The sequence below is a fragment of the Amyelois transitella genome, chromosome 12, assembly GCF_032362555.1.
Source record: "Amyelois transitella isolate CPQ chromosome 12, ilAmyTran1.1, whole genome shotgun sequence".
NCBI lineage: Eukaryota > Metazoa > Arthropoda > Insecta > Lepidoptera > Pyralidae > Amyelois > Amyelois transitella.
The window spans coordinates 10,835,786-10,855,720 of NC_083515.1; the positions used below are offsets into that span (position 1 = coordinate 10,835,786).

The 19,935-nt window shown below is 36.5% G+C and overlaps 1 protein-coding gene across 2 annotated transcripts in view; it reads left to right on the forward strand.

The window, feature by feature from the left end:
* The window catches only part of LOC106136353 (allatostatin-A receptor), a 70,462-nt gene extending 50,574 nt beyond the window's left edge, over positions 1 to 19,888 (forward strand). For both annotated transcript variants that reach the window (XM_013336878.2, XM_060947003.1), the window contains 3 exons: positions 6,875 to 7,730; positions 17,630 to 17,785; positions 19,223 to 19,888. In XM_013336878.2, the coding sequence (XP_013192332.1) occupies positions 6,906 to 7,730; positions 17,630 to 17,785; positions 19,223 to 19,327 (1,086 nt within the window). In that variant the 5' untranslated portion in view covers positions 6,875 to 6,905 and the 3' untranslated portion in view covers positions 19,328 to 19,888. The remainder of the gene's footprint in view (positions 1 to 6,874; positions 7,731 to 17,629; positions 17,786 to 19,222) is intronic.
* The last annotated feature ends 47 nt before the right edge of the window (positions 19,889 to 19,935 follow it).

The following is a 19,935-nucleotide window of genomic DNA, read 5'->3' on the forward strand; positions in this document are numbered from 1 at the left end:
TTAGTGATTTCGCTAATAAAACTGGCTTTGCGTTAAAAACTTCTGCCGGTCGATATTTAAAGCTCCACCATTTTTATCAAAATAACCGAATGTAGAAAGTGACACTTGCAATGACAGCGGGATGAACCATGGCTATAACCTATGCTTCGTTTACGTTCAAATACACAACATTAGTATACCCTTTTTTATTTTACTATTTATGTGTCGATCATTGGTGGTCTGTCGGACATTGGGTACTTTACGTTATAGAAAAATAAAACAGCAAAATTCAAATGTAAAATCGTTTTCTCAGCCGGATTCTTTCACACATCTCAACACATTCTATTTCGACGCACAGACAAACAAACACAGAAATCATTATATATATATATATGTATATATGCGAACGATTCATACGTTCATAGTCTATAAATCAGAATCTTGAGTGAGAATGATATTAACGGGTGTTTCGAAAATATTTTCTTTTTATATCCGACTGTAACGTGCCTTGTGGTTCCCGGCAATTAAGAATAGGACAACTCCGTGTCTTCCATGGATTTCGTTAAAGGCGATTAAGGGATAAGATAATGAACTTGGGATTCTCATTACAGGCGATGGGCTAGCCACCTGTCACTATTTGAATCAAAATTATATCATTAAGCCATTACAGTTATATCTTTTATGAAATTTTAGCTAGATAAATACAAGCACACACACATATTATATATCCTACTAATATATAAATAATCCTACTACTATTATAAAGGCGAAAGTTTGTATGGATGTATGGATGTTTGTTACTCTTTCACGCAAAAACTACTGAACCGATTACGATGAAATTTGGTATGTAGGTGGCTGAAGACCCAGAATAACATATTGGCTACTTTTTATCCCGGAGTTCTCGCGGGATTTATAGTGTTTCCATGCGGTCGAAGTCGCGGGCGGCCTCTAGTATATATGTATATATTATAGCTGTTAAGTTTTATATTAGCGTAGAACACAAAAAAAAATTTTGACGCCTACATACAAGACAATCTTTTTCAAGATAGAATTTAATAATTTTCTTGTTAACAATTCTTAGAAAAACAACATTAAAAAATTGCGCATTTACCAAAATGCCCGAAGGCATTTGAGGAATTTAATATTAGCACTTGAATATCTATTTTCTTTTTTCAGCAGTTCCGTGAAATATTTCATCTGGAAGTATTTTTTGTTATTAAACTTACCTAAATATAAGGCCTAGACGAACGTATCTTGATCAAATTAAGGACGTCCTGGCAAAGGGTCAGGTCAAGGGTACCCGAAACCGCCGAGCTTGCATGAAGAGAGTTATGCATGTGGATGAAGCGAAGGAAGTATGCAGAGATCGTGGCAAGTGGAAAGATGTAGTCTCTGCCTACCCCTCTGGGGAAGAGGCGTGATTTTATGTATGTATGTGTGTAAACTTAAATATCTAGAGGTATTTCTGATACTTAATTCGTACTAAAGTATGGGGTATTTTTAATTTAGTATTGTTATTACATTTAATAACATTATTTACGTTCCCGTGCCAAAAAAACAATAACTGTTACTAGTAGTATTTTATAACTTTTTGTTAAAGTCGTGTTCATTCATAGGAATCACATGATCACGGCTTTATCCCTTGCGGGGTAGACTAGACAGAGCCAGCAGTCTAAAAACACTGATAGGCCATGTTTAGCTGATAGGCTTAATGATAGAATTAAAATAGTGACTTTCTAGTCCATCGCCTAAAAAGACAGTCCCAAGTTAAAGCATTACCTTTAGTCGCGTTTTACGACATCCGTAAGAAAGAGATGGAGTGGTCCTATTTTTATATGTTGTTGTTGTAGTTGCTGTGAACCACGCGGCGCATTTTGCAGTTTTTCATTCATAGGAAAATTTAACAGTATTTTAAGATTTACGTTGGCGGCTGTAACAATATAAGAACTCAGAAAGTAAAACCATTAGAATTGAACCAGTGGACCCCGCTTATTTATTCTCACCACCACATTCATTCGACAACCGATTCTCTGAATAAATTAATATTTTTTAATTATTTATTTATACTTTAACGTACAAAATAAGTACAAATGTATAGCACAAATGGCGGACTTAATGCTATAAGCATACATACATGTTCTTTGTCCAGATCTACAAAGTCAATAAATAGATAGTAATTTATAAACATGATTGTGTAAATAATAATTATTAAAAGATTCAAAGCTAAATCTTTAAATAGTTTTAGTTGATTGATTCGTTTATATACAAAACCCATGAGGATTACTGCGTATTCACTTATTGACTAAAAAAACTGAGACTTAATATCTACTTCGAGTTTTTTTTTTCATTTTTTTATTGTGTGCTAACTACTTGGTCTAAATAATTAACAGATACATACATTAACTCACGTCTGTAACCCTTGAGGGGTAGACAGAGCCGAAATGTTTTAAAGGTCGCGTTCAGCTGTATAAGTAAAAATTATGAACATACATACATAAATATATAGTCACGTCCATATCAGTTGCAGGATAGACAGAGCCAACAGTCTTGAAATGACTGAGGTCACGTTCAGCTTTTTGGCTAGATGAAAGAATTGAGATTCAAATAGTGACAGGTTGCTAGCCCATCACCTAAAAGAAGAATCTCAAGTTTATAAGCCTATCCCTCAGTCGCCTTTTACGACATCCATTAGAACGAGATGGAGTGGTCCTATTCTTTTTTGTATTGGTGCCGGGAACCACACGGCACATTTATTTTTTTACTCATTATTATAGAATACTTCATATCGCTTAATAATTGTCAAATCTTTTGGTTTCACAACATTTATTTAATGTTGAGAGTAGGTACTTTTTCAAGCATCTTAACGAGTGTTTCATGTGATCAGATTTACATACATACATACATATGATCACGTCTATATCCCTTGCGGGGTAGACAGAGCTAACAGTCTTGAAAAGACTGAATGGCCACGTTCAGCTATTTGGCTTAATGATAGGACCAGATTATCTATCCAGATTATCAGAGGATAGTGATCAGATTTATTTTTGTTCAACTCGTTTTTATCGGAAAATTTCAATAACCTTTTTATTTGATCTCACATTATATAATGTGTACATAAAACGTATTAGACGTTATTACATCAAATAAAATGGTTATTGAGCAAAGAAATAACGTAATATCATAAGCATTATTGGAAAATACTTATGATTGTAGCAAACATTACAAGAGTTAAATACATACATAATAATCTATATTACTTGCGGGGTAGACAGAGCCAGCAGTCTCGAAAAGACCGAAAGGCCACATTCAGCTGTAGAGCTTTATGATTGAATTGAGATTCAAATAGGGGCAGGTTGTTAGCAAATCGCCTAAAAGAGGAATCCCAAGTTTAAAGGCCTATCCTTATGTCACCTTTGACGACATCAGTGTGAAAGTGCCGGTAACCACACGACAGGGTAAAATTGCAGGAATTAGCAGTGCCGCGTGGTTCCCGGCACCAATACAAAAAAGAATAGGACCACTCCATCTCTTTCCCATGGATGTCGTAAAAGGTGACTAAGGGATAGGCTTATAAAATTGCAATCCTTTTTTTAGGCGATGGGCCAGCAACCTGTCACTATTTGGATCTCAATTCCATCATTAAGCCGAGCAGCTGAACGTGGCCATTCAGTCTTTTCTAGACTATTGGCTCTGTCTACCCCGCAAGGGATAAAGACTTGATTATATGTATGTATGTAACAGTAATATAATGCAATACATAAAGTATTTGTATAACAGGATCAATTTTCTTAGCAGATAAAAAGTGTGATAGTGATATTGAAAGGACAATAATTAGAGCGTGCGTGCCTTTTTGAGCAGTCAAAAGTTGTCGCCGAGCGCTGCGTAGAGGCGTGTTGGTTCCAACACTTATGTATGGCAGTGAAAATAAGGTGTGACAGAAGAAAAAAAGGAGAAATTTTAATTATAAAGCTTTGTGCTGATTAACTATTGATAAACATTTTGAATTATTCTCGCTTTGATTCTTAAAAAATATAAAAATAAATACTTTTACAACTGGCCAGTAACAGCACAGTTTTACAAGTTGATAAACAGCTAAGATTGTTTCTTAATTAAAAAAAAACGAAAATTATTTATTTTTACAAGTGGCCAGTACCTAAAGTAAACAGAAGAGTTTTCTGATTAAAAAAAAAAAAACAAAACAATATATATTTTTACAAGTGGCCAGTGATATAAACAAAAGAGGTTAATAATGCTTATATTATGTTAACATTAAACAAAGATTTTGGACACCTCGATAATTTTGCTAGACCATAAATGGCTTGTTGTGACCTCAGATCAAAAAGGGTGAGAGGGCTTATTGCTTCATCTTGGCGTCACCTCAAGCCATTTGACGGACGAGTTCAATATACTTCAGGAAATTGACCGCAAACCGCTCATGGCAGGTAAGGCGGCACAGAGGAACTAAAGACAGAGTTTTAATGCATATATAATCACGTCTTCATCAGTTACGGGGTAGACAGAGCCAACAGACTGAAAAGACACGTTCAGCTGTATGGTTCAATGATAGGAATAAGATTCAAATAGTGACAGTTTTGCTAGCCCATCGCTCAAAAAAGAAGATCAAGAGTTTATTCGCCTAATATATAGTGAAGACGAGTAAAAATATACAAAACATATTTTCGATTTTCACTAATTCTATCAGTTTGTATAAAACTTGACCTCTGTATTAACTGCTACTCTGTAATTGTAAGGGAGGTTGTGCATGGAAGGGTCTGGGTGAACCAGGAAATTGGCGCCAAGATCGCTTTCAAAGAAAAGGTTGTATTGGAAAAAGGCTTTAAATAATTTTAACCATACACAAAGGCTGCTATTTGATGCAATAAAACCAAACCTTTTTTTTTGTAATTCATTAAAATAACAATAAATGAGATGACTCATTTATGATAGTCATTCATTCATTCATATGATCACGTCTATATCCCTAGCGGGGTAGACAGAGCCACCAATCTTTAAAAGACTGATAGGCCATGCTCAGCTGTTTGGCTTAGTGATAGTGGTTTTCGGCACCAATACAAAAAAGAATAGGACCTCTCCATCTCTTTCCCATAGATGTCGTAAAAGGCGACTAAGGGATAAGCTTACAAACTTGGGATTCTTTTGTAGGCGATGGTCCTACAACCTGTCACTATTTGAATCTCAATTCTATCATTAAGCCAAATAGCTGACCGTGGCCATTCAGTCTTTTCAAGACTGTTGGCTCTGTCTACCCCGCAAGCGATATAGACGTGACCATATGTATTTATGTAAAAATTTACCTCATACCCAAACTTGTTTTTCTCCTTTACAAAATTCCCAAGCGAAGTCACTGTGAATGCTAGTCTTGACAGGCGCATAGACTACTTAATTTAAAGACTTACAGCAATCGCGTTGAGAGCCCGCCTTACAACGCCGTCAAAGACAATGTAAACCATACATTATGCAAGCGACGATCAAGGGAGATTGGTGCAATAAAAACGCAATTTGAGTCTGAATTGAAATAGAACAAAGTGTTAGTACAAAAGTAAAGCTTGATAATATAAGTACGTCAAAAGTCAAGATGTATTGAAAAAAAAAAACCGGTAAAATTTTATAACATTCCATTTTTAAATTACTTTTAGCGACATTTATAAAACTGAGCTTCTATTCCTACATACATATAATCACGTCTCTATCCCTTGCGGGGTAGACAGAACCAACAGTCTCGCAAAGACTGATAGGCCACGTTCAGCTATCTGGCCTTAAGATAGAATTGATTTTATGTATGTATGTATGTATGTATAGAATTGAGATTCAAATAGTGACAGGTTGCTAGACCATCGTCTAAAAAAAGAATCCCAAGTTTGTAAGCCTATCCCTTAGTCGCCTTTTACGACATCCATGGGAAAGAGATGGAGTGGTCCTATTCTTTTGTGTATTGGTGCCGGGAATCACACTTCTATTCCTACGATGTTTTATTTAAGAGGTTTCTTCAGCGTTCTGATTTATGTAGTCATGAATATGTTAGCATTTTTCCTTATCTCGGGAACCATTCGCCCAGGAGTCATTACCCAGAAATTTGGTTTAAGAGACCGCGTGAAGTAACTTAATGTCTCCTGGTTACAGTGAATATAAAAAATCCAAACTTTTTCTGGTCAGAGACTTCGATAAGGTAAAGAAAATAGACTACAGAAGTGTCATATAATGGAAGTATTATGATACTTCTGGAGTTCCTGGTACATTTTTGGCCATTTAGCGTGTGGTCTATCATGTTTTGAGATACGATGAAAAAGATTTTAAACATGTGGACTGCCAACTTGTAAAGAGATATACTATATATGTTGTTTCTTATGATTAAGCGTTATTGGTTACTCTGTTATAAGCACCTAAAAATTTTTTGCGTATTCTTAATCAATGAGAGAATAATGAACAAAATCGAAAAATATGAATTAATTACATACATACTCGTACATATAATCATATTTTTACCCTTACTCAGTTGTATGTCTTAATGATGGCATTATGATTAAAAAAGTGACAGGTTGCTAGCCCATCGCCTAAAGTGGAATCTCAATTAGCCTTTCCCTTACACACCTTTAACGACATCTATGGGAAGTGGTCCTAGTGGGATTTTTTTTTACAATTGGTTGCCGGCCTGAAAATTTTTGAATAAAAATAATCTACGGCAGCTATCATCATCACGCAAAGTTTTCTAAAATTCTCAAGAGCCCCAACAAAATCCAGTAATTCTATACCTACTTAAGTTCACTAAGAAATCGTGAACCTTCCAATTTCACCTTGCTTAAAGTTCATTCACCTTGCTGTATTGTACCCCACCCATTGTAGCCGGTTTTCATCAATTTATAACTCGTTGTTGCAGGTACCCGAGAAATGAAATAACATAAACCAAGATGGACTCCACAGAGGACGACTTCTACAACATCTGCCTCAATTTGACCAGCGAGGAGGCTAGTTTGGGGGGGTGCAATTATAGTAGTGAATACGAAAATGGGGAATTACTAGAGAAAGTCGTATCGCGCGTTGTGCCAATTTTCTTCGGGTTTATTGGCATTGTAGGATTAGTGGGAAATGCATTAGTGGTTCTAGTGGTAGCTGCCAACCCTGGCATGAGATCGACCACTAATCTCCTAATAATAAATTTAGCAGTCGCCGATTTACTTTTCGTTATATTCTGCGTTCCGTTCACAGCCACAGATTATGTAATGCCAAGATGGCCGTTCGGAGATTGGTGGTGTAAAGTTGTACAATATTTCATAGTTGTGACTGCGCACGCGTCAGTTTATACTTTAGTATTGATGTCTCTAGATAGATTCATGGCTGTAGTCCACCCCATAGCGTCAATGTCTATAAGAACTGAAAGGAATGCGTTGTTGGCTATAGCTTGTATATGGGTCGTGATATTGACGACAGCGATTCCTGTGGGAATATGTCACGGCGAGAGGGAGTACGCGTACTACCACAGGAATCACTCATCGTGTGTGTTTTTAGAGGAGCAGGGTTATAGCAAGTTAGGGTTTCAAATGTCCTTTTTTTTGTCATCGTACGTGATTCCTTTGGCGCTGATCAGCGTGCTGTACATGTGTATGTTGACGAGGCTGTGGAAGAGCGCCCCTGGGGGCAGGGTGTCGGCAGAGAGCAGGAGGGGGAGGAAGAAAGTCACAAGGATGGTGGTGGTCGTCGTCGTGGTGTTCGCTGTGTGCTGGTGTCCTATACAGGTAACTATTACTGTATTAATATTGTTAAATAAAACATTTTAATATTTTCTCATTGTGAAAGTATGTATATGTTTGTGTGTATAATATATGACAAATTCATTATACGTACATACATATAGTCACGTCTATATCCCTTGCGGGGTGGGCAGAGCCAACAGTCTTGAATAGACTGATAGGCCACGTTCAGCTGTTTGGCTTAATGATGGATTGAGTTTTAAATAGTGACAGGTTGCTAGCCCATCGCCTTAAAGTAGAATCTCAAGTTTGTCAGCATATCCCTTAGTCGCCTTTTACGACATCCATGGGAAAGAGATGGAGTGATCCTATTTCTCTATAAGAGCTGGGAACCACATGGAACCCTCACTTTCTCAACATTAATATTAAAAATGTGCTATCAGATCATTTATCTTATTCAATTTGACGCTTTTTCTCTGAGCTTTTTCACTATTACAGAGCTTATTTCAGATTAAGCTTTGACCGGAATGTTTCGCTCACTGAATTAAAGAGATTTTTTAAATATCCCATCTCTTTTTTGCAATTAATTTTATCATTCATCTTTCCTTTTAACTTCATGACATTATAGAATCATTATTTTCATGTATACATACGTATAGTTATTCTATTCTCTATTATCTCTTGTATGGTAGACAGAGCCAACAGTATTGAAAAGACCTACATGCCACGTACAGCTTTATGGCTTAATGATGGAATTGATATTCAAATAGTGACAGGTTTCTAGCCCATCGCCTACAAAAAGAATTCCTAAAGTATAGCAAGGCTAACAACTGTCACTATTTGAATCTCAATTCTTTCATTAAGCCAAACAGCTGAACGTGGCCTATCAGTCTTTTTGAGACTGTTGGCCCTGTCTACTGATATAGACGTGATTCTATGTATAAACGTAAGTACGTTTGCTTAGCTTATCCGTGAAATCTCTTATACTGCATACATACATATTTATACTCACGGCTATATCCCTTGCGGGGCAGACAGAGCCAACAAACAGTCTTAAAAAACTGTTATACCATATTCGGCTGTTTAGTTTAATGATAGGTTGAGATTCAAATAGCGACAGGTTGCTAGCCCATCGCCCAAAAAAAGAATCCCAAGTTTATAAACATATCGTTTAGTCGCCTTTTTTGAAAGAGATGGAGTGGTCCTATTCCTTTTTTGTATTAGTGCTGGGAACCACATGGCACTTCTTTACTGACTTGGATAAAACATCAAAGCAACGTAGCTTACTTACAATAACATTATTAGCTGTAATTTACATGCAAGTGAAGCTGGGTCGGACGCTTGTTCTGAGACATTCATCCAATTTCAATGTAAATGTTTTGTGTTTATGCAAATCCATTTTGCTTGTCTTAAACACATCTCTAAGTGAAATGGATTTGAATAAGTAATCATTTTCAGATCTACACCGAAATTATAACAAAACTATTGTAATATACATATGTACACTCGACGGCAGAGTAACCTGTCCTTTATGATTGTGCTTCGTGTGAACAATTTTTCTGCCCTTCACTGTACAATGTACATACGTACGTTTATCTCAAGCGTGTCTTTATAAAACGTTAAATCTTGTATTTAATCACTTCATATTTATCTCCCGAATCTTAAGAAAGAGACAACTCATTTATTTTCCAATGGCTGTCGTAAAAGGCGACTAAAGTAAAGGCTAATAAAATCGGGATTTTTAAGCAGAAACTAGTTTTAAAGGACATATAATCAGGTCTATATCCCTGTCGGGGTAGTCAGAGCCTTGAAATCTTGAAAAAACAAAAACGCCACGTTCAGCTACTTCGTCCGCCTGGAATCAATGCCGCGGGAACTCCGGGATAAAAAGCCTACCTATATGTTATTCTGGGTATCCAGCTACCTACCTACATATCGAATTTCATCGTAATCGGTTCAGTAGTTTTTGCTTGAAAGAGTAACAAACATCCATACTGACATCCTGACTTACTCACAAACTTTCGCATTTATAATATTAGTACAATAATGGAATTGTGATTCAAATAGTGAGAGGTTGCTAGCCCATCGCCTTTAAGAAGAATCTCAAAGAAGAAAAAATAAAGTATACACAAGTCTTTTTCTTGACTGACTTTTACGATCTACGCGAAAAAAGAAGCAACAAGCATGTTCAAAAATACTATAACATACATACATACCTACGGTCACCTCTAAATCCCTTGCGGGGTAGACAGAGCCAACAGTCTTGAAAAGACTGAATGGCCACGTTCAACTATTTGGCTATAAAAATACTGTTAAGTTGTTTTAAAACCTCATTTGTAATTCCTCGAATACATACATTGAGTTAATTTATAAAGGAATACTTACTATGCAAATTAATTTGGTCTAAATACAGTTTGGTGGTTTGTTTGTGGGCGGAAAATAGCTTTAATCTTAATTATAAATACAAATAGTAATGAATTTATATGCCTTCATTCTTTTCATTACAAACATTTTGTACCAAACCTGTTTCAAAAATCTTGTTAATTGAAAAACTTTTCGAAAATGTACATTTATAAACTACATATATACATAGATATAATCACGTTTTATATCCCTTTCGGGGTAGACAGAGCCAACAGTCTTTTAAATACTGAGTCTTGTCTTGAAAAGACTGATATGCCACGTTCAGCTATTTGGCTTACTGATAGAATTTAGGCGATGTGCTAGCAACTTATCAGTATTTGAATACTGATAAGTTGCTAGCACATCGCCTAAAAGAGAATACAAACATACATATAATTACGTCTATATCCCTTGCGGGGTAGATAGAACCAACAGTCTTAGAAATACTGAGTCTTGAAAAAGTGGAATCCCAAGTTTTAATCGCTTATATAGTAAAAACTAGTTCAATATATCTCAATTCGGATAAATTATATCTACGTATTAGATAAGTGACTCTAAATCACAGGCCCATTTCAAAAATTAATGTAAGCTATTACCTTGCTAATTTGGTAATGGTCACGTCTATATCCCTTGTAGGGTAGACAGAACCAACAGTCTTGAAAAGACTGATGGGCAACGTTCAGCTGTTTGCATTAATGATAGAATTCAGATTCATATAGTGACAGGTTGCTAGCCCATCGCCTAAAAAAAGTCCCAAGTTTGTAAGCCTCTCCCTAAGTCGCCTTTTACGACATCCATGGGAAAGAGATGGAGAGATCTTATTCTTTTTTGTACTGGTGCCGGGAACCACACGGCCCATTTTGTATATATTTTATGTAAGTTTATTATTTGGTCTATAAATATGTATTTTATTATATTTTATTTATGTACTTACTCGGACCATTTACTGGTGATATCCCGGATAAGGGGTATCTTCAATCGCTGGCGGCACAGGGTAAGGGAGCAAACCAGCGCTTTGGAAAGAGTAAAAGTAGAAAATTTGCAAGATATGGATGTAGGTAAGAAGTATATTAATAGACTGAAGGATGAATTTGAAGATTTAGAGGAAATGAGCGATATTGAAGATGGATGGAAGGAATTTAAAGAAAGAATTGTGAAAGTAGCTGTTGAAGTGTGTGGTGTAAGTAGAAGAAGGAAAGGAAAAAATCACAAAAATGCGTGGATGAGTAAAGATGTGCAAGAACTTGTGCGATTAAAGAAGAAAGCATGGCTGGATTTGTTAGCAGCAAAAGCTAACTTAAGAATGCAAGAGGTTATAGATGAAGATGTGAATGAAGCACGTAAGGAATATAAGAAAATGAAAGATTTGGTTAAGAAAGCTGTGATTAGAAAGAAAGAAGAGTATAAAGAGGATTTTGATAAAAGGCTATCAGAAGACTTTCAGTCAAATCTGAAAGTATTCTGGAAATCCGTAAGGTCAGCCCGAGGAAATACTATAACCAGAGAGCTGACTAGGATCAGATGCCAGGATGGTAGCGTTGTGAAAGGAGAAGAATGTGTACTAAAGATATGGAAGGACTATTTTGAAAGTTTATTTGAAAAAAAGGAAGGAAATAAGAAAGATTTCTGCTATAGCGAAGAAAAAGAGAATAAGATGGAAGGCGAAATTGAAATGTTCGAAATTGTGGAAGCACTTAAGAGTATGAAAGCGGGAAAGGCTGCTGGGTGTGATAGAGTGTCGGTCGAGATGCTTAAAGCAGGAAAAGGCGTAGTAGCTAGTCAGTTGTACTGCCTTTTCAATTTGTGTTGGAGAAGCGGCCGAGTACCAAAAGATTGGTGTAAGGCTGTTATCGTGCCACTTTACAAAGGAAAAGGGTCACAGCTGGACTGCAAAAATTATCGTGGTATAAGCCTGCTTAGCGTCGTCGGCAAATTGTATGCTAAGGTATTGATTAATAGAGTCAGGAATGAAACTGATGACAAAATATGGGATGCTCAAGCGGGATTTCGAAAGGGAATGGGATGTACTGATCAGGTCTTTTCCTTGCGGTGCATAGCCGAAAAGTTTTTGGCCAAGAGTCAAAAAGTCTATTGCACATTCGTAGATCTGAAAAAGGCCTATGACAGAGTTGAGAGGAATGAATTGTGGTCAGCACTTTCTATGCATGGGGTGAGCAGTCTCTTAATACGAGCACTGAAATCCTTATATGAGGATTCGAGTGCTTGTGTCAGGATAAACGGAGCGCACACTGAGTGGTTTAAGATTGAGAAAGGCGTTAGGCAAGGATGTGTTGCGTCACCGTGGCTGTTCAACCTATTTATGGATAGCTGTTTGACAGATTTGAAAGAGTCTAAAAGTGGATTAAGGATGAATGAGTTACTCGTCAAATGTCTGCTCTATGCCGACGATCAGGTTATACTGGCGTCATCAGCGGAGGAGTTACAGGAGATGGTAAACTGTATGCATGAAGCTTTAAAAGAGAAAGGAATGAAAGTGAACGTAAGTAAAACTAAAACACTGGTTTTTGAAATGGAGAAAGAAATGACAGCATGTAATATTTTGATTGGAGGAGAAAAAGTGGAGCAAGTGAAAGAGTTTGTATATCTAGGATCAAAGTTTACATCAGATGGCAAGTATGATAGTGATATTGAAAGGAGAGTGAACGCGGGGAACATGGTGAATGGAGCTTTGCATGCCTTTATGAGCAGTCAGAAACTATCCAAAAAGGCTCGACTGGCTGTGCACAGGGGCGTGTTGGTCCCGACATTAATGTATGGGAGTGAAAGTTGGGTATGGCAAAAGAAGCATGAAAGCAGAATAAATGCAGTGGAAATGAGAGCGTTAAGGAGTATGATGGGTGTGAAATTGAGTGACAGGATAAGGAACAGCGTGATAAGGGAATGTTGTGATGTGAAAGAAGATGTAGTTACAGGAATAGAAAAGGGTATGTTAAGATGGTTCGGTCATGTGGAGAGGATGAATGAAAGCAGGTTGACTAAGCAGATATACAAGGATAGTGTGGAGGGAAAGGTCGGAGTGGGAAGACCTAGACGAACGTATCTTGATCAAATTAAGGACGTCCTGGTAAAGGGTCAGGTCAAAAGTACCCGAAACCGCCGAGCTTGTATGAAGAGAGTTATGAATGTGGACGAAGCGAAAGAAGTATGCAGAGATCGTGGCAAGTGGAAAGAGGTAGTCTCTGCCTACCCCTCCGGGAAAGAGGCGTGATTTTATGTATGTATGTATGTACTTGTTTATGTAGATATGTCTATAATTAGTAGTGTGAGCGGAGTACACGCCTGTCACCCTTTCCATCACGACTCCTATCTCGGGTCTGCTGGAAGAGATTTCTTTTGAAATAAACAGAACCTTTGTAATTTAGTTTCTTGTGATTATCAGTCTCGATGTTTTCTGTGCAAATAAATTAGTAAATAAATAAATATATTTTTCAAAAGCTGTGTGTGTGACACTAAAAATAAATAACAAAAGAGTTTATTCTTCCTTTTGTTATTTTTATAGCCTCATACAATACATACACGATCCGACCTTCAGGACTTCTTTTAGAAGGGGATTTGGTATCGAAAGTATCAATTTCCAATAAGGCTTCATTTTCTCATTGAAATTTATTCTTTGATGGTTTAGTCACACAGAAATGAAGAATGGAGAGATAATTAATATGTCTGGAACTTTTTGTCTGGATCTATCGTTTTTTGTGTGTGTGATACATGAAAATATGTTTGAAACTTTTACGAGTTATACTGCCTAAAGAGCCCACGGTATACCTGTGACCATAACTGACTGACCCACATCTGGATAGTGAGTAAGTTAGATAAAATTAAGCACTCTATAAAAAAGGTTACTAAAAACTTAAACTGCTCAAACTTAAAAAAAATATTGGTGCTGTGTGGTTTCCAGCACCAATAAAAAAAATAGGAACACTCCATATCGTTCCCATGGATGGCTTATATACTTGGGATTCTTCTTTTAAGCGATGGGCTAGCAACCTGTCACTATTTGAATCTTAATTCAATCATTAAGACAAACAGCTGTCTTTTCAAGACTGTCAGCTCTGTCAGCCCCGCAAGAGCTATAAACGTGATTTTATGTCAAAAAACACTAAAATTCTTTTGAAATCATAATAAAAGTAATATTTCACCTAAGTATTATTAAAAATATTGTAAATTATAATAAGCGTAACATCTGTTACCCGTTTTGATTTGTAAATTAAGCTTTAGTGATATAAAATCCATCGATTGATAAAATATTGCGTGACTCGATACCTATAGAAAAATTGTTTTCTCTAAAACAAGACATTAGCATCGATCCGGGATAGGTATTCGGTGATGTACTTTAATCGTTCTACATAGTAATTTCTTTCTACTAATATTGTGAAATTGTACTTGTGTTTGTATGTTCGCCTTTCACGTCCAAAACCAAACCACTGAACCGTTTTTTATGAAATCATGGCGTGCGGAGAAGGGTGTAGTCTAATTCTACGCGGGCGGAGTCGCCAGCGATAGCTTGTATATTAATAAAGCAGAACGATTTGATTAGTTGTGCCGTGTGGTTCCGGCACCAATAGGAAAAGAGTAGGACCTCTCAATATCTTTCCCATGGATGTCGTAAAAAACGTCTAAGGGATAGGCTTATGAACTTGGGATTCTTCTTTAAGGCGACAGGCTAGCAACCGGGCACCATTTGAATCTCAATTCTCTCATTAAGCCAAACAGCTGAACGCAACCTATCAGTCATTTCAAGACTTTTGGCTCTGTCTTCCCCGCAAGGGATATAGAAATAGCTATATGTAGTATGTATTAAATAATAATTTGCCATATACTATACGAAGTGTACTATAACCGTTGTGATTCGCTTAAATAAACAGAGAAGTACCCGCTACTAAAAATTGTTTGTACCATTTGATTTGTTCGTCCCAATTCTCTGAAGCCATTACGTCTTAATGTCTGCTCGTTTTGTGAACAATAAAACAACATATATTGCTATCATAGTGGAAAGTGCCGTGTGGTTCCCGGCACCAATACAAAAAAGAATAGGACCACTCCATCTCTTTCCCATGGGTGTCGTAAAAGGCGACTAAGGGGTAGACTTATAAACTTGGGATTCTTCATTTAGGCGATGGGCTAGCAACCTGTCACTATTTGAATCTCAATACTATCTTAAAGCCAAATAGCTGAAAGTGGCCTATGAGTCTTTAAAATACTTAAGGCTCTGTCTACCCCGCAAGGGATATAGACGTGACTATATGTATGTATGTATGTATGTATGTATAGTGGAAAATATAATAATTTCTCTATTTTAACATACATAAATGAAACCAGAACTGAAGCCGGGAGGAAGAAGTTATTACCTGACTGCTTCTTCACATTTGTAAATTTTGTCTATAAAACTGGCTAGATCGATATATAATCACGTCTATATCCCTTGCGGGGTAGACAGAGCCAACGGTCTTAAAAAGAATGATAGGAGACTGAAAGACTGATAGGACGAAAACCGTTCCGCACCTGGCTAATAATTATAAATATAAATAAATAAATATAAATACATACTGGACAAATTACACAGATTGAGTTAGCCTCGAAGTAAATTCGAGACTTGTGTTACGAGATACTAACTCAACGATACTATATTTTATAATAAATACTTATATAAATGAACATCCAAGACCCAGGCCAATCAGAGAAAGTTCGCTTCTCATCATGCCCTGGCTGGGATTCGAACTCGGGACATCCGGTGACACAGACACGCGCACTACCGCTGCGCCACAGAGGCCGTCAAATTATATCGCCGCATGGAATGGGTTAATGATAGAATCGAGACTCAAATAGTGACAGGTTGCAAGCATGTCGCCTGAAAGAAGAATCCCAAGTATATAAGCCCGTCCCTTAGTCGCGTTTTACGACCCATGGGAAAGAAATGGAGTGGTCCTAATTTAAAGTGCCAGGAATTATTAATCAATGTATGTATGTATGTCTGTGACAACTGATTCCTTTTCTTAAAGAGATTTTAAAGTTATCGCAAAAGGTTTTTCCCATTACAAGCAATTTTGTAACTCGTGGAATTAAAAATATCTTCTTAATTGTCCGGTTTAAGGAAAAGGGTAAGTCTTTTAATTAATCAATCTCTCCAAACGATTCTCAGTATTAAATCAGGCTTAATGTTACATTGTATAATTTTTTTTAATTCACATTGTTCCAGTTTTAATATCTTTTGAATCAAAATACAAAAGAAGAAATTGCAGCAGCCGTGTGGTTCCCGGCACCAGTACAAAAAAGAATAGGACCATTCCATCTTTTTCCTATGGATGTCGTAAAAGGCGACTAAGGGATAGGCTTACAAACTTGGGATTCTTTTTTTAGGCGATCAGCTAGCAACCTGTCACCATTTAAATCTCAATTCTATCATTAAACCAAATAGCTGAGCGTGGCCTATCAGTCTTTTCAAGACTGTTGTCTCTGTCTACCCCACAAGGGATATAAACGTGACCATATGTATGTATACAAAAGAAGAAATTTAATCTCGTGAAATGTAAGTTTTTTTAACAATTCAAAGATTAAATTTAAAAATATATAACACATTCTGTGTGATTGACATACATTTCTTCTTCTTAATCATGAAAATATCATCTTATTTTTCCACAATAGGTACATTTGATTTATTTTTCTATTAGTCAAAATTGATCAAATATTCAAATTATTCAAATCAAATATTTTTATACAAAGTAGTTAGTTGTACTTTCATTTCTAAATTTGAGTTTGATATTTTTTTTTTAATAGAAATTTCACATTTAATGCCAGTACTCACCAACTCGCGTTTCAACTAGCTGTATATGAACTTGATCCTAATGGCACTCAATTAATAATTTGATAAGTACCGACTCTGTCAGAGATAAAAGGGAAGTAATGTAATTTAACAAAATGGCCTTCCTTAGATCAGTTATAGGATTGACTTAGGACTTAGACAATCTCAAATGGATATAACTGAAGATTTCTCTGCTGAACAGATGAAATGTAAACTAATTCAATCTCCTTTGATGTGTCTTAGTGGCGTAGTTATATTGGGTTTACCTCTGTGCCACAAGGTTCCGGATTCGAGTTCCGGGACTGGTAATAAAGAAAAAAAGAAATGTTTCTGGTATTTATTAAACATCTAAGAGAAATGCCAATAAGAAATCGATTTTCATCATGACCTCACCGGGGTCGAATCTGGTACCTGTGGTAAAGAGGCAGGAACACTACCACTGCACCTAACAAGACTGAAAAAGTCGTCATAATATCTAAAGTTCTTTCTCAATTCTACCTGATTGGTTACAATCACTAACACAAATCCGTTACCAGTCGAAAACCTTAACCTCAAATAGTCCCCGAGTCATCATAGAAAGATGACATCGTCAAAGTACCTATTTCGCTTTGGTGAAGCTGCGCAAAACCGAAGTGAATGGCGAGAAACAAAAGCCTACAACCTGCAGTAGATCAATTAGTGGCTGTCAAAGAGAAAGAAACAAATCCTATTTCAATTGTTCCAGATAATTCTTCTGGTGAAGGCGCTGGACAAATATAACATCACGTACGCGACGGTGACTGCACAAATAGTCTCGCATGTGCTGGCCTACATGAACAGCTGCGTCAACCCAGTGCTATATGCCTTCCTGTCTGAAAACTTCAGAGTTGCATTTAGGAAGGTATGGATTTAACATGTATCTTTTCGTCCATCCAATTAGCAGGTTTTAGTGGATTTAAAATCCACAGAACTTCTTCATCCTGGCTATGAAGCGACTTCTGTCTGGGAAACTTACCTGTATCATGGTTATCCATCCAGTTGGCTGAATGTGCATGTTTTCCGATGTTTTCCCTCGACGTAAGAGCATCGGTTAGTTTTCAAACCGAATTATTCCTACCGCTTCAAAACATAAGTAGTCATAGGTAGTCTCTGCCTACCCCTCCGGGAAAGAGGCGTGATTTTATGTTTGTATGTATGGTTCAAAACATAATGGCGCCATGGATAGTTTTGTGGAATTTGAATCCAGTAATAGAACACTAGCCTTGGTAACTATGATACGATATGGGATTCCCCTAGTCAAGGGAGTCTTGTATAAAAAACCTGACTTACCCAATCCAGGATAGATCATGATCAGAGCTTACCCCGGGATCCTCTTCAAAGTGGTGAGGATACAACCGGGACTACTTCCAGGAAGAACAAGAAGTGCTGTAAGATGTTAACATTGTCATATTTATAAGGAAATAAATTTACTCGTACTACTCCAAAGAAAAGCTCGTAAACAACATTTCAACATCAATTTTTATTAACTCTTTGATGTGGCGGAAGCGATCTCATAAACAATTGCTATGAACAGAGCATTGAACAACCTAACATGTATCTACCTTGCTCTTTTTTGCTTTAGTAACTAGAACGAAAAAGTTTTTCTTAAGATTATTATCTAAGAAACGTATTAGCAGTAGCTTTTTCTTTGTGTAAAACTGTCTAATACAGATTTTAACAGATGAAAGGAGCTATAGTCAAAGGTTTGGAAAACAGGACTGCCCACGACATTGTCTTATCTTCAGTCTGAGTGTTTATAAGATAAAGGTCTCTGACAAATCTATCCACGTAAATCACTTGAAACATAAGAATTAACATTAAATATGTTATCATCTATGCATTTGTTGTTATTCTGAAGAAATAAGAATTTGTCCTATGATCTTAGGAAGTGGGTTAGTCAGAAATTTACATGAAACAACTCCCTTCTGACCTATCTGATTCTAACCTAAACTCACGACATACCCATCAAAGAGATAGTCTCAAGTAGAGGATTCTAATCAGTGATTTTATTATACCCAGCCGCAATGCTTTTCATGTGCGCTGCCTCTTTGATTATGGATTTTCCTTTTCATTTTGGTTGAATGGAAGAAATCCTAATTAGAACGAGTCCGCTATCGTACATATTCTTCTTAATCCAATGACTGTAATTTGTTATATTAGTATTTTATGTGCAATAAAGAGTTTAAAAACAATTTTCAAATTTCTGGATCGCACATATTACATTAGCCTTATTAGTCTCTCTAAGCACGCCAATTTTGGGAAAAAATAATAATATTGACTGATATATATTTCTCCACAGGTAATGTACTGCCCCCCACCATACACCGATGGCATGTCAGGCCGACCTCAGCCCACCAAGACCACCAGAACTGGCAATGGGAACTCCTGCCACGATATAGTCTGAGAATCGGTTCGCAGTCGTTCGCGTTTCCACTCTATAGACCAAGCGACTATTGTATAGAGTGTGGCTGCGCACCGCGAATGACTGTCTATCTCATTATTAATATTGTTTTTTGATCTATACGATCTTATTATAAATGTGAACACAGTGCACGAATATATTTTCACAGCAAAAATATTTCATCCTTTGTTAGAATTTTTGTTGAGCTTTCAGTGAGCACTCAAATAAATTGAGCAACTGTTGTATAGAGTATGACTGTGTAAACGCGAATGATTGTATTTTTACGATATTTATAGTCTTTTCATTCATGATAGTATTTTTGTGAGAGAAAAATAAGCGAGACCGATTTGTATAGACGGTAGCAAGTGTACGTACGTATGAAATTGTAAATTGTAGATTTAATAGATTATTTTTTGTAATATTTAAGGTTTTTTAATTACATTGTCTATGATATGTAACATTGTATCATATAATTTAGATGAGTAATAAAAAAATATACATTTGTATAATCTAGTCATGATGAAGTAATTTGAGTAAATATTTGCACATTTTAAGATTTTATTTATAAATTATTTTTATCTTTTGTCTTGTCTTCAAAGGGCAAGGAAATA